This window comes from Bufo gargarizans, chromosome 4 (genome assembly GCF_014858855.1).
Source record: "Bufo gargarizans isolate SCDJY-AF-19 chromosome 4, ASM1485885v1, whole genome shotgun sequence".
Classification (NCBI taxonomy): Eukaryota; Metazoa; Chordata; class Amphibia; order Anura; family Bufonidae; genus Bufo; species Bufo gargarizans.
This window is the reverse complement of record NC_058083.1, coordinates 505228549-505243040: the sequence shown is the minus strand read 5'-3', so window position 1 is coordinate 505243040 and position 14492 is coordinate 505228549. Positions and strand designations below refer to the sequence as shown.

The following is a 14492-nucleotide window of genomic DNA, read 5'->3' as shown; positions in this document are numbered from 1 at the left end:
CCGCATAAACCATAGAGACCAGAGTGTGCACAGAACGTAGCGCACTTCCGCTAGCTTGAGCGTTCTGATTGGATGAGAGTCCTCGCTTCTGATTGGCGGATTGATGGAAGCTCGGCCTGTGTGCGCCGGCCGGCACGTGACCGCTGAATTGACACAATGTGTCGCTATTCGGCTGCTTGGCCAATCGGCATCGAGAGTTGACTGGCCGATGACGAGCAGCCTTTCTCCCAGCATGCCCCGCGCACTGACATGGAGACCGGCTCTGGGAGCTGCTGCCATAGTGGAGCTCTAACCCCTGGGTTATAACCGTCAGGTAGGTGCTGGGGGCACCCGAGTCTCCTTGTCCATCTGCTGTGCAGGGTAACGGGGTCTATTGTTCCCTGGTATCGGCCACTTCAGGGTCTAGTGGCTTCAGACCTGCATAGAATTAGTGTCGGGGCCTTGTTTTACTGTTTTCTCTAATAATTTCAGTTCATGTTTTCTTCATTCATACAAACATTTGCAATTTTTCTGGTTGCCCTTGGTAACAGTCAGCAGTGACAGACCCGCCCACTCTGGCAACAGGAAATGGGCAGAATTGTAAGGGCCGTGTTCCCGCTTCTCTCCCCCCAGTGCATCCAAAAGAAGAAATATGAAGCGACTTTACAAATAGTCTTGGATTAAAAGATCCTACCGTTTTGTGTATACAGCTCTCATGCCTAGCTATACGTCTCCATGGTTACAGACTACAAACACGCCCTGTGTAGTCTGGTCTGAGAGTCATGTTCCCCCCCCAGGTTCCATCAATCCTCTGGAAACAAAAAAATACCTTTCATAATATGCAAATTACTTCCTAGGTGCAACGAGGTGGTGTTGTTGCACCCAGAGGCTCCCTTCCCTGTCGTCTATGCCGCGCCCCCACCGCTGTGATGGACAGACCAGGCAGTCTCGCAGAATCGCATTCTGTACATTTGCACCAAAGGGATGGAGACTGACTTCAAGGACTGCCTGGCCTGTGGGAGCATGGGGTTAAAAGACAGGGAGGGGAGCCTCTGGGTGCAACAACACCCCCCTCATTGCACCTAGGGGGTAGTTTGCATAATATGAAGCCTTTTTTCAGAGTATTGACAGAACATTTGGAGATCCCACATCAAGCACGGGTGGATGGCTGAGGACCGTCTGACATGGCAGCATGTGGTGACGGGTTGTCCCATCTTGCCGTTTCCAGGCCGAGATGGGACCACGCTTTGTCCCCAAGGAGGCCAGACTTGCTGAACGAGCAAAGCGGACCAGCGCTCCACTGTTTCCACAACTCCCTTTCTAGTGAATGGGATAAACAGAAATAGTGTAGCGTAACCTCCTCATCTGGTAACACCCAGCTGGACCTTTATTCATAAACTTTTCAGTAGGAATAATAGAAGAATGGCACAGAGTCATAATAATAGATGCTGCAGAATTGTTAAAGGGGTTATCCAAGACCTATACTGCCCCTCACACAGATGGCACCCGCGTTGCTTCTGTTGCCGGCACGGTCGCACTGCATCTCCTTGCCGCGTGGATGAAAACATCCGACGGGGGGGGGTTGGGCAGCCAATAGCAGGCCGCAATGGGAACTAGCCTCTCTTGTGTCACCTAGGAGAATGCCATCGCAGTCGGCCATTGACTGCCCCTCCTGACGCCAGATATTTTCATCCGAGCGACAAGGAGGTGCGGCGGCCGTGCCGGCAACAGGAGCAACACGGGTGTCGGGGCGCAGATACGTATTACATGTGTGAGGGCCCCGGGCATATGGGGGGGGGGGCATTGTAGGTCTTGGATAACCCCTTTAATACATACGGAATGCAAGTAGTTACTAAAACAGACATGTCAGGGAGGGGACGGGTCCTCTAACTTGGTATTCTCTAGTCTTCCTAATCTCTCCTGATGACCTTTGTCTTTTCCAGGGTATCAGATGTTGCCTCGTCATCTGCAGACAGTGGGTGGCAGGTGTATCGCCCGTGCCAGTCATTCACGACCCTTGTTCATGAGTGGAAATTTTTTTAGCTCCCCATGGTGGTCAGGACATCAGCTGCCATCGTCTTACTTCCCTGTGAACAGCTGGCATCCTCAGGACAACTCAGGACCCCATTGTTGTTTCGCTCCTCCTAGACCTGCGCTGCCGGGCAGCCATCCATTTCCTTGGTTCCCCACTCAGTCATCCTGGCTTCACCTATCTCATTTCAATATGGATGGAAAAGGAGACGAATCCTTTAGAAAACGAAAGAAAGGCATGGAGGATGAGGAGTACAGAAGTCAGCCGTGGACAAAAAGACCCTACCCTCCAGCAAGTGACCTGCGGGTCCCACCCATTCATGGCACACCAGAGGCGTTTGTCCCTGTGAGTCCACAAACGGAACCTAAAGGTAAGGACCTCATTGTCCCCTCTACAGTTACCTACAACCATAGCATTTATTATGGGGGGTCCGTGTGTGACTGGTGCACATTGAAGGGGCTGCCACATCAGGAGTACCCTCTGCGTGCTCACTATGGTAACATTTAGACATCCATCTGGACAGAGTCGCTACGATGCATCTGTCTCTTTGGAGGTCTCGGCATAGACCTGCATGAAATGTTTGCCCGTTCACTTGTAAGGGCGTTCATTGAATATCGTGTGTCGCCAGCTGTACCCAGCAGCTGAGACCCTTATGAGGAGCAGGGTTGGGGGGTACCAGCATGAAAAGAGAGTCATCCTGATGAGAACAATCTTTTGTAGACGCCCCCTCTCTGTAAGCCCTGTTAGGGTGGATGTCCTAGATGGAGACCCCCCCCCCCCCCCATTAGCCATATCAGAGAAGCTGGACCTCCAACGACTAGCTGATTGCCACGCTGTCTTCCTTTCAAAACGGAGAGGTTGTTTTCAGAAGACCCTCTTGAGAAGAAGTTGTCCAGCCCGTCCTTATGCCCCTTCTGACATCAGTATGGAGAGACCCTTGTTGCAAGCTGGGAAAGACCATAGCCAAGCAGACATCTGACACCCAGCAGGGTCTTGTACACGTTCTACTAGCATGCATACTTGCTGGTTGTCAGGCAGTTGCCTTTGCACCTGTGCCACTTGGCGTGCTGTGGGGTCTCTCCCTACCAGCAGCAGATAGCGTGAGAGAGAGAGCAGGTTGGATAACCCCTTTGTGAATATTTGTCTTTCATTAAAGGGGTTTTCAAGGATAGATCCAGTTCCCAACACCCCCAGCTGATCAGCTGTTTAAAGAGGCCGTGGGGCTCGGTTAAGCGTTGCCGCCTCCTTCCCAGGCCGCTTCTTGCTCACATAGCCTATATACAGCTCAGTCCCATTCACTTGAATGGAACTGAGCTGAAATACCAAGCACAGCCACCATACAATGGATGGCGCTGTGCTTGTTAATCTCTGTAGCCCTTTCAAACAGCTGATCGTCGGAGGTGGCAGGATTCGGGCCTTCCCCACCGTTCTGATATTGATCACCTGTCCCGAGGATAGGTTATCAATATTATACTCCTTTAAAACCCATGGGATCCTTCATCCTTTGCTAGTGATCGCTCCATAATGTATCCAAACATACATCAGAACCTATGTCTGCGACCGGACTTAGATTAGCAACACCTAGAGAGGAATGACCTGCTGCTTTTTTAGGGGATCCAACATGTGACCCTTTTCTGAAATATTTGATATAAAATTTCAAATGTTTTAGTGAAATCTCAGGATTTTGCACCAAGGACATGAAGATGGGGTTCCATTAAATCGCAAGTCATCTGCGGACTGCATACGTAGGGGAGACAATGTCCCTGTGTCCCCTGCATGGCCCTGACGCGTGAGACATTGTCCTGATAACAGGAAGGGGTTGGCATATGTAACATGGGTCACCAGTGTGGCACCAGACACTTACCTGCATAGTGACACTCACCTGTCCTTTTCAGCCGCAGAAGCAAAGAGAAGATGGGAAGGACTTCAGCCACCATTACCACGAGAGGTCTAGTAAAAAGAAGTTTGACTTCACGGTGATGTCTTATAACATCCTATCCCAAGACCTGTTGGAAGACAACTCTAGTCTGTACAGTCATTGCCGGCGGCCACACTTATTCTGGAACTACCGGCTGCCAAACATCCTGCGGGAGCTACAAGAAATGAATGCCGATGTAAGTAGGGGGACTATTCTGAGTTAACAGATGGCGTCTGCAAAGAGCGTCTCTTTTTGGAGGATCCCGGACGTCCGCGTGTGAGGCTACTCTCACACTTGTGTTTGGTGCGGATCTGCACAGACGGATCCGCACCGATGATACAATCGCATGCATCCGTTCAGAACGGATCCGTTTGTATTATCTTTAACATTGCCAAAACAGATCCGTCTTGAACACCATTGAAAGTCAATAGGGAACGGATCCGTTTTCTATTGTCAGTGAAAACGGATCCATCCTCATTGACTGTGTCAGGACTGATCCGTTTGCCGCCGCATCGTCAGACGGGACACCAAAACGCTGCAAGCAGCCTCCAGAGCGGAACGGAGGCAAACTGATGCATTCTGAGCGGATCCTTTTCCATTCAGAATGCATTAGGGCAAAACTGATCCGTTTTGGACCGCTTGTGAGAGCCCTGAACGGATCTCACAAACGGAAACCAAAACGCCAGTGTGAAAGTAGCTTAACAAGGACAGTGCGTTGCTATCAATGGGCACTGTGTAATGCTTCATTTCCTCTGTGGTGGCGCTGCAGGTTCCTCCATACAGTACAGCTGATTGCTTGGGGTCCAATATCCTTTGATCAGCTCATTGTCTGAGGATCCTTTTAAAGAATAAAGTGGATATAGTTTTATAAATGTCATCGTTAACCAGAGTGTCCTGTGTATCTGAGGAAAGAAACTGAAGTTGTCCCTCCAGGCATATGGCGGAGGCTCAGCTGCATGTTGGGTGGTTGAGCTTTAGCTGCACACCGATTTACTGCATTGGTCTGCTGCATGGCGGACTGGTAATTTGCAGTGTCAGCCTTTGATTTCCGCCACAGATTCCACTGCAAATGCGTCATGTTTGTGAACATACATTTAAAGGGGATGTCTGCATTTTTTATTTTATTTTTAAACAGATTACTTATAAAAATAGTTCTATTTTCTCTCCCGAACCTCCTCCATTCCAGCGCCACTGCTCTTCTACTCCCCGCCGCTGCAGCCATGACGTAATATTCTGATTGTAGCGATCTACAATTGGTGTCTAGTGGAAAATTCATAACAAAGTGCACCTAAAGCAATACCACTTATAACATCGGTGGAACAGCTATGAGGTGGTACCATTCAGCTTATCTAGTTGTGCTCGAGGCACAACATCCCAAGAGACCGGAAGAGCCATGAATGGGGGAAGCTGCTGCCTCGTTGTCCAGCTGGAGAAGAGGTCCTGACTGCAAAATTCAGCAAGGAGAACCCAAAAAATGCACAGATATCCATGCTGCTATCCCAATGGAGTCCAGATATTATGATGGCATATATTTTTTTGTTGAAACATTAGATAAGTCATTGGGACATACCAAAAGTTTTGAGCGCCGAGACCCCTGCAATCACTAGAACAAAGGGTTTAGCTGTGCGCCAGTCTGGTAGACCTAAGCAGCGTCAGCCGCGAGCTTGCCGCTGTACCACAAAGTATCTAGACACCATTGGGATAGCAGTGCCGATATCAGTCCAATTTTGAGTTCTCCTTCCTGACTCGATTGTAGCAGTGACGCTCTTGTATATCACACATGACCTCTGATGGTTCACTGCTGGGGGCTGCAGAGATATACAAGCATGTGACTGCAGGAGGAGCTCATCAGTCCAGACAAAGGCCTCTGAGCACCCAAGTCTCCATTGTTATGGAGGATTTACAGCAGAGGGGGGGCTTTTGTGACTTTTTACTCTATAGCTGGGGCATATTACATAGGCAGAGCAGCTCTGCTGTGCCAGGATCAATAGGTTCAGTAGAGGATGTGCCGTTGCTGCCCCTTCTATTCACTGCACATGTGTACCCAAGAAAAGAGACGACAGAACCTCAGTGTAGACCACATCTGTCTTCTCCTTGGAGAAAGCCGGGGACCTGACCTGCTCCTGCTAGATATACTCTGCTCCGGATTAAAGCCCAACACCCTACTCTGTACGTGTACGCCACACGGTCATCATCAGGTTATAACAAAAGATGTGGTTTGCCATGATGACCCCAATGAATCCTGTGCACATTGTGCGGCCTCCGTTTGTAAAGCTTCTTCTATTTTAGATTCTTTGTTTACAAGAAGTTCAAGAAGATCACTATCAAGAACAGATCAAGCCCAGTTTGGAAGCCCTCGGTACGCAGCTCTCCTGTTTTGTGTGTTTTTTTTTGTTTTTTTTTTTGCTTTTACTACAATGTTTCTTTTCAATGGGAAGTTCATCCTATAAGTATTTTGTACAACACATTGCATGCCATTGAAAGGACTGTAGCAGCGCCACTCTTGTCCTTAGGCTTTGTCTGGTATTGCAGCCCAGCTGTATATACTTGAATAGGCATGAGGTGCAGTATTGGATGCAGCCATGGACAAGAGTGGTTGTTTCTAACAACCCTTTAATTCTATACGTTTGGGGGGAAAATCTAATAATTAAAGCAATTTTTCCCTGTGTTCCAGGATACATCTGTGAGTTCAAGGCCCGCACTGGAAGTAAACCTGATGGTTGCGCCATTTGCTTCAAATCTGATAAATTCGAATTGAGGCTGGTAAAACCGGTGGAATATTTCCGACAAAACATCGCCCTCTTAGACAGGGACAACGTCGGCTTGGTGCTGATTTTACAGCCTAAAACCAAGGGAAGAGAAGCTCCGATGGTCTGTGTGGCAAACACTCACCTCCTGTACAACCCCAGGAGAGGAGACATCAAGCTCACTCAGCTGGCCATTCTCCTGGCGGAGATCACGCAGGTCGCACAAATACATGATGGGAGGTTCTACCCCATTGTCCTATGCGGTGATTTCAACTCCGTGCCTGGCTCACCACTTCATCGCTTTATAAAGGAAGGGGCGCTTCACTATGCGGGAATGACCATCGGGAAGGTACTCATCAGTTGCATATATACAAAAGTTTTGTGTATTAGATTACGTGCTGATATGCAGTCCCTTTGTAGAAGTAGGTCCCCACTTCTTTGAGGCCAAAACTTATAAAAAGGGGTTAGAGTCGGCTCTGCAATAAAGGAAAGCTTGGGGGGTAACACAAAAATCACTGGTTCTTTTTATGCTGCTTCTTCCAATCTCCTCCTTCGCAGCTTCTTAATCTCTGAACCAACGAGCGGTAGTGGGTATGCTTCTCACGCCTTCAAAGAGCGTATCAACACAGCACAGACCCGCGTGTAAAATAGTTCACGCTTCTTTATTATACTTACAAAATCGTAATCTTGAACATCACATGGAACATAAGCTTTATCATATGTTTTATGTGATGTTCAAGATTACGATTTTGTAAGTATAATAAAGAAGCGTGAACTATTTTACATGCGGGTCTGTTCTGTGTTGATACTCTCTCTTTGAAGGCATGAGAAGCATACCCACTACCGCTCGTTGGTTCAGAGATTAAAGGGATATTCCCACTTCGCATTTTCATATACTTACCTGCTGCCAGTGCGCCTGTTCACTTCCTGGGTTCTGGCTGGGGGCAAGGCCTCATCTTGATTGAAGTCTTCTCCCGGCCGGGCCGCTTGCTGGACTTAATGCGCACGCGCCATGGTGACTTTTTCCTGGCCAGTATAGTACAAAGTCGGCATGCGCATTTGCGGCTCTGTACTATTCTGGCCAGGAAGGAGTCGCCATCGCCAGTGCGAGATCAGGACAGCGAGCGGCCCGGCCGGGAGAAAAAGGAGTCTTCTGTGCAAGCGCGGCCACCGGGATTCCGGAGAAGAGGGGATGGCTGTAACCAGGGGAGACCAAATGACAACAATGAGGTAAGTGGAATTGGTTAATCAAATATAATTACAAAAATGATCACTGTGAAATCATTAACAGATTTAACAGTGATCATTATGATGGGAATACCCCTTTAAGAATCTGCGAAGGAGGATGGATAAGGTGGAGATTTGTGTTACCCCCCCCCCTCAAGTCATGTTTGCAATGGAAACCAGACGAGACTAAATCTCATCCGTGGCTGCTCTACCAGATGTCAGAGGCTTAGAGATGTTCTAGATATAGAGGAGGTTTTATTTTTAATAAACAAATCACAAAGATATTGAAACCACCTCAATCATTTTCTTTCAGGTATCAGGACAAGAGCTTTACACCAGAGGACAAAGGATATTATCTATTCCAATATGGCCGAGAAGTCTGGGCATTACCCAGAAATGTGTGTATGACTCTCCGGAAAAGCATCAGGAGGAACCAGGTACAACATAGTAGATGACACTTGATTATTACCCAGTAAATTAATATTCCTGCCCCCTCAGAGCTCTTGTGGCACTTTTGCCCCACGATGTGCACAACATTGCAACAAAAAAAGGCATAAAACTGTGAAAATAAGCCCAATGTAGCCACCAAATGGCACACCGCTCATAATCTTCTTTTCATTGTTTCCAATGTTCAATAGGACAGGTTCCCTTTAACTACCACATGTTTCAGAATACACCATAAATGTAGATCATGTACAGATGAGTTGTAGTAAATGTACGAAACGTTTGCAGTTATTGCTGCGGATCCGTCAGGTAACATTCATCATCTTTTATTTGCTAGAGAGGAGTGTGGAAGAGCAAACCACGGAGATGACGGCTGAGCAGATCGAGGCACCTGATCAAAGGTATTTTGCTAATTGTTTTTCTGTCTACTGTTCCTATGCAGCCCACATACCGTGCCTTAAAAAAGTATTCATACCCTTGAACTCCTCTCAGTGAATGATGGGAAATTTCCTATGCACCTTTATAGCAGGAGGAGCTACATGAATACCTCTATAGTAGATGTCTGCAAACCACAGATCAACGCAACAAGGCTAAGAGAGATTTCGCTCTCAGATGACTGGAGCCAGATTAAAGGTCCAATGATGCCTTAAAGGGGTTGTCGGGGATTTTAATATTGATGACCTATCCTTCGGATAGGTCATCAATATCAGAACAGCAGGGGTCTAACACCTGGCACCCCCGCTGATCATCTGTATGAAGAGACTGCACAGATGTCGTCTCTTCCTGCTCACTGCTGTATGTCTATGGGACAGCAGCGCAGGAAGAGAGGCACAGCGCGTGCAGTCTCCTCAAACAGCTGATTGGAGGGGGGTGTCGGACCCCCGCCGATCTGATATTGATGACGTATCCTGAGGATAGATCATCAATATTAAAAGCCCGGACTACACTTTTTAATGCTGAGATAGGTACCATGCATGATTGTGGGTGTCAAGCATAATGACACTCCAAAGTAGGAAAAAGGGGAAGAGGAAAGGGGTAAACATCATGCTAACGCTCCATTCACACGTCCGTGATCTGTTGCGGACCCGCAAATTGCAGGTCCGCAACACACCAACCCGGCACCCCCATAGAAATGCCTATTCTTGTCCGCAAGCTGCAGACAAGAATAGGACATGTTCTATCTTTTGCGGAGCTGCGGACCCGAAGATCGGGGCCGCGCTCCGCAATTGCGGATGCAGACAGCACACTGTGTGCTGTCCGCATCCATTCCGTCCCCATAGAGAATGAATGGGTCCGCACCCGTTCCGCAAAATTGCGGAACGGATGTGGAACCATTTTGCGGACATGTGAATGGAGCCTAATCGTCTACGTCAATCTATGATGATGGTATACTATAAACGGTATAACCCCTAAGGAAATATTTACTCCACCATTTTTGTCCTGTATTTTTTAAATATATATATATATATATATATATATATATATATATATATATATATATATATATATATATATATATAATTTTTTTTTTTTTTTTTTTTTTTTTTCTTGTTGTCGTTGTAAGACTACAATGTAGTCTTATCCTGCAGTTATACCTCCTTCTTTGTCCTCTACTATTTACCAATATGCACGTGGTAGGTGTGCAAGACCTAGGGGACAGGTAGATGGCCACAAGAGGAGAGGAGGAAGAATTCTGCATATACCTTCAATGCATTTTCAGTTTCTTCCCATGGTTTTTGAACAGGGTGGAATCCCGGTTGCAGCACCACTTCAGCCTGTCCTCTGTATACTCGCATTATTTCCCTGACACCGGATTGCCTGAAATCACAACCTGTCACTCCAAGTCCGCCATCACTGTGGATTACATCTTCTACTCTGCCTCAACCAATGACCTCTTCAGGCAGCCAGGTAAGAGCGACCTTCCTACTACTTCTTCTTATGACAATTCTCTTCACTCAACACTAGATGGCGCTAAGACCATGTTCAAAACTTCTATATCTGTGGTCTAGATCAGTTTCCTTATTAAGATATTTAACGTGACTGTTTCAGGCTGTAATGACCTTTATCAAATACTGACGATACATAGCAGGTGGGTGAATACATGACCTACTTGGACCGCCGGGTTTATAACCAGAAGTTTCCGTGCTCTTCTTTCAGGCTCTGATGTCTCATGTAATGGGCTGCAGCTCCTTGGACGGTTGTCACTTCTCACAGAGCAGGATCTGTGGAGCGTTAATGGCCTTCCTAATGAGACCAACTCTTCAGATCACCTCTCATTAATGGCCAAGTTCCGACTGGAGTTATGACCCCCATCATCCAGTTTTAGATGCCGTTTTTTTTTTTTTTTTGTTTTTTTGTTTTTTCTTCTGGACGAGGCATTTTATTTATTTCTGGTTTTATAATTATATTTTATTGATTTGCTTTCATTGATTTAAAATATTGAAAGTTAATTGTTTTACTAAAAGTTCTCCTATTTGTAAAGAGAAAAATCTGTAAATATTTTCATAAGAAAATAAAACTAAAACTGTATAAAAGTAAAAGCTTGGCTGTTTCTGTACCCACTATAGACTTCTATGCAGAGAGGAGCTTGGAAAACACTGTCAGCTTTTTCTAGAAGATGAGTACTACTATAATACTGCCCCTATGTACAAGAATATAACCAGTATAATACTGCTCCTCTGTACATAGTAACATAGTACATAAGGCTGAAAAAAGACATCCATCCATCCAGTTCGGCCTATTATCCTGCAAGCGGTAGAAGCCAATTTTCCCGGCTTGGGGGGGGGGGGGAGGAATAATTCCCTACTCCAATCGGAATAACTCCCCGGATCCACGACCCCTCTCTAGTAGCTATAGCCTGTAATATTATTACGCTCCAGAAATACATCCAGGCCCCTCTTGAATTCCTTTATTGTACTCACCATCACCACCTCCTCAGGCAGAGAGTTCCATAGTCTCACTGCTCTTACCGTAAAGAATCCTCTTCTATGTTTGTGTACAAACCTTCTTTCCTCCAGACGCAGAGGATGTCCCCTCGTCACAGACACCGTCCTGGGGATAAATAGCTGATGGGAGAGATCTCTGTACTGACCCCTGATATATTTATACATATTAATTAGATCTCCCCTCAGTCGTCTTTTTTCAAAAGTGAATAACCCTAATTTTGATAATCTTTCAGGGTACTGTAGTTGCCCCATTCCTGTTATTACTTTAGTTGCCCTCCTCTGGACCTTTTCCAGCTCTATGTCTGCTTTGTTCACTGGAGCCCAGAACTGTACACAGTACTCCATGTGTGGTCTGCCTAGTGATTTGTAAAGTGGTAGGACTATGTTCTTATCACGGGCATCTATGACCCTTTTTGATGCAACCCATTATCTTATTGGCCTCGGCAGCAGCTGCCTGACACTGGTTTTTGCAGCTTAATTTGCTGTTTACTAAAATTCCTAGGTCCTTTTCCATGTCAGTGTTACCGAGTGTTTTACCATTTAGTATGTACAGGTGACTTGCATTATTCCTTCCCATGTGCATAACTTTACATTTGTCAGTGTTAAACTTTATCTGCCCAAGTCTCCAATCTATCCAGATCCCTCTGTAGTAGTATACTGTCCTCTTCAGTGTTAATTACTTTACACAGTTTAGTGTCTTCTGCAAAAATTTATATTTTACTCTGCAAGCCTTCTACAAGATCATTAATAAATATATTGAAGAGAATAGGGCCCAACACTGACCCCTGAGGTACTCCACTAGTGACAGTGACCCAATCTGAGTATGTACCATTAATAACCACCCTCTGTTTTCTATCACTGAGCCAGTTACTTACCCACATACAGACGTTTTCTCCCAGTCCGAGCATTCTCATTTTATATACTAACCTTTTATGTGGTACAGTGTCAAATGCTTTGGAGAAGTCCAGATACACGACATCCCTTGATTCGCCGCTGTCAAGTCTAGAACTTACCTCCTCGTAGAAACTGATTAAATTAGTTTGACATGATCGATCTCTCACGAAGCCATGCTGATATGGCGTTATTTGCTTATTTCCGTTAAGATGCTCTAACATAGCATCTCTCAGAAAACCTTCAAACAGTTTACCCACAACAGATGTTAAACTTACCGGCCTATAGTTACCAGGCTCTGTTTTTGGACCCATTTTGAATATTGGCACCACATTTGCCATGCGCCAATCCTGTGGGACATTCCCTGTCAGTATAGAGTCTTTAGAGGGAACCTGTCACCAGGATTTGGGGTATAGAGCTGGGTACATGGGTTGCTAGATGGCCGCTAGCACATCCGCAATATCTAATCCCCATAGCTCTGTGTGCTTTTATTGTGTAAAAAAAAAAAAAACTATTTGATACATATGCAAATTAACATTAAAAGAGTCATATCTTGTGTGACCAGAGAAGAGTCATATTTTCAAGCTCGGACTCCTCTCAGGTTAATTTGCATATGTATAAATTATTTTATTTTTTTACACAATAAAAGCACACAGAGCTATGGGGACTGGGTATTGCAGATGTGCTAGCAGCCATCTAGCAACCCATGTCCTCAGCTCTATACACAAAATCCCGGTAACAGGTTCCCTTTAAAAATCAGAAATAAGGGTACAAGAAAATAACTACTATAATACTGCTCCTATGTAGAGTTGTTGCAATCCCAAAATTTTTATTCGGTTTCGATACCATAAAAAGGTATTGCGATACTCTATACCATTAGATACCATGCAAAAAAATAAACCAAAAAAGCCACGTGCATTCTGCATTTTAAAAAATGGCGAATCGCGCAATTTTTTTTTTTTTTTCTGTTCCGGCGTTCACAGCATAGATTTTTATTTTTTTTTATTATATTTTAATCGCCTCCGGACCGCGTAACGCAGGATCGCATTCTAGAGGCGGCTGTCTCAGGCAGAGTCGCGCATCTATGCGCCATCTGGCGAGATTTCCTGTGTGCGCGCGTTCACAGGATCGGCAGGTTAACGAGTGGATCTACAGCCTGCCAGCGGGGATCGTTCGCTGGCAGGCTGTAGATGCGTTTTTTTTTTTTTTTTTTTACCCCTAACAGGTATATTAGATGCTGTTTTGATAACAGCATCTAATATACCTGCTACCTGGTCCTCTGGTGGTCCCTTTTGCTTGGATCGACCACCAGAGGACGCAGGCAGCTCTGTAATAAGTAGCACAAAACACCACTACACTACCCCCCCGTCACTTATTAACCCCTGATCACCCCCCTGTCATTGATTACCCCTTGTAAGGGTCCATTCAGATGTCCGTATGATTTTTTGGGGATCGGATCCGCAAAACACATACGGACGTCTGAATGGAGCCTTACAGGGGGGTGATCACCCCATATAGACTCCCTGATCACCCCCCTGTAAGGCTCCATTCAGACATATTATTTTTTTTTTATTATTTTTTTTGGCACGAGTTAGCCGAAAGTCTCATTTTCCACTAACTTGTGACAAAAAATAAAATCTCACATGAACTCACCATACCCCTCACGGAATCCAAATGAGTAAATTTTTTTTTTTTAATAAACACAAAAAAGTAAAAATGTCAGCAGCAATGAAATACCACCAAATGAAAGCTCAATTAGTGAGAAGAAAAGGAGGTAAAATTCATTTGGGTGGGAAGTTGCATGACCGAGTAATAAACGGTGAAAGTAGTGTATTGCAGAAGTGTAAAAAGTGGTCTGGTCATTAAGGGGGTTTCACCTAGCGGGGCTGAAGTGGTTAATAGTTTGGACTTTTCTGACGTGGCGATATGTTTATTTATTGTTCATACATTTTATTTGGGAAAGGGGGTGATTCATACTTTTTTACACTTTTTATTTAACCTGTTACGGACTCGGGGCAAGTGTATTTCCGATCACCGGCGGGCGGTGAACGGAACCCGGTGCCTGCTCAAATCATTGTAGGCCACACTAGTACGAGAAGCTCTGGGGCTCGTACTAGCTTTCCGGCCAACCAGTTAAGTCCACCGGAGCCCCCTGCCGGTGAACTTGTCTGGTGTACCCCAGAGCGATTTGAGCCCGTGATTCCTGATTTTGTTGGCCAACCAGGAATCTAGATTTCCACAGTGAGCTTCACTGCCTATGCCTATGACCGCCTGTACAAAATCAGGCCGGTCATCGATCACTTTGGGGC

General features: G+C 45.8%; 1 protein-coding gene across 1 annotated transcript; it reads left to right on the top strand.

Annotated features, from left to right (window-relative positions):
* The first annotated feature begins 138 nt into the window (after positions 1-138).
* Positions 139-10885, top strand: ANGEL2 (angel homolog 2). Its single transcript, XM_044289939.1, has 9 exons — positions 139-313; positions 1923-2381; positions 3907-4125; positions 6219-6288; positions 6604-7025; positions 8217-8340; positions 8685-8748; positions 10092-10255; positions 10505-10885. Exons 3-9 carry the CDS (start codon positions 3991-3993, stop codon positions 10651-10653), a joined length of 1128 nt encoding a protein of 375 aa, XP_044145874.1. The 5' UTR covers positions 139-313; positions 1923-2381; positions 3907-3990; the 3' UTR covers positions 10654-10885.
* Positions 10886-14492: the final 3607 nt, after the last annotated feature.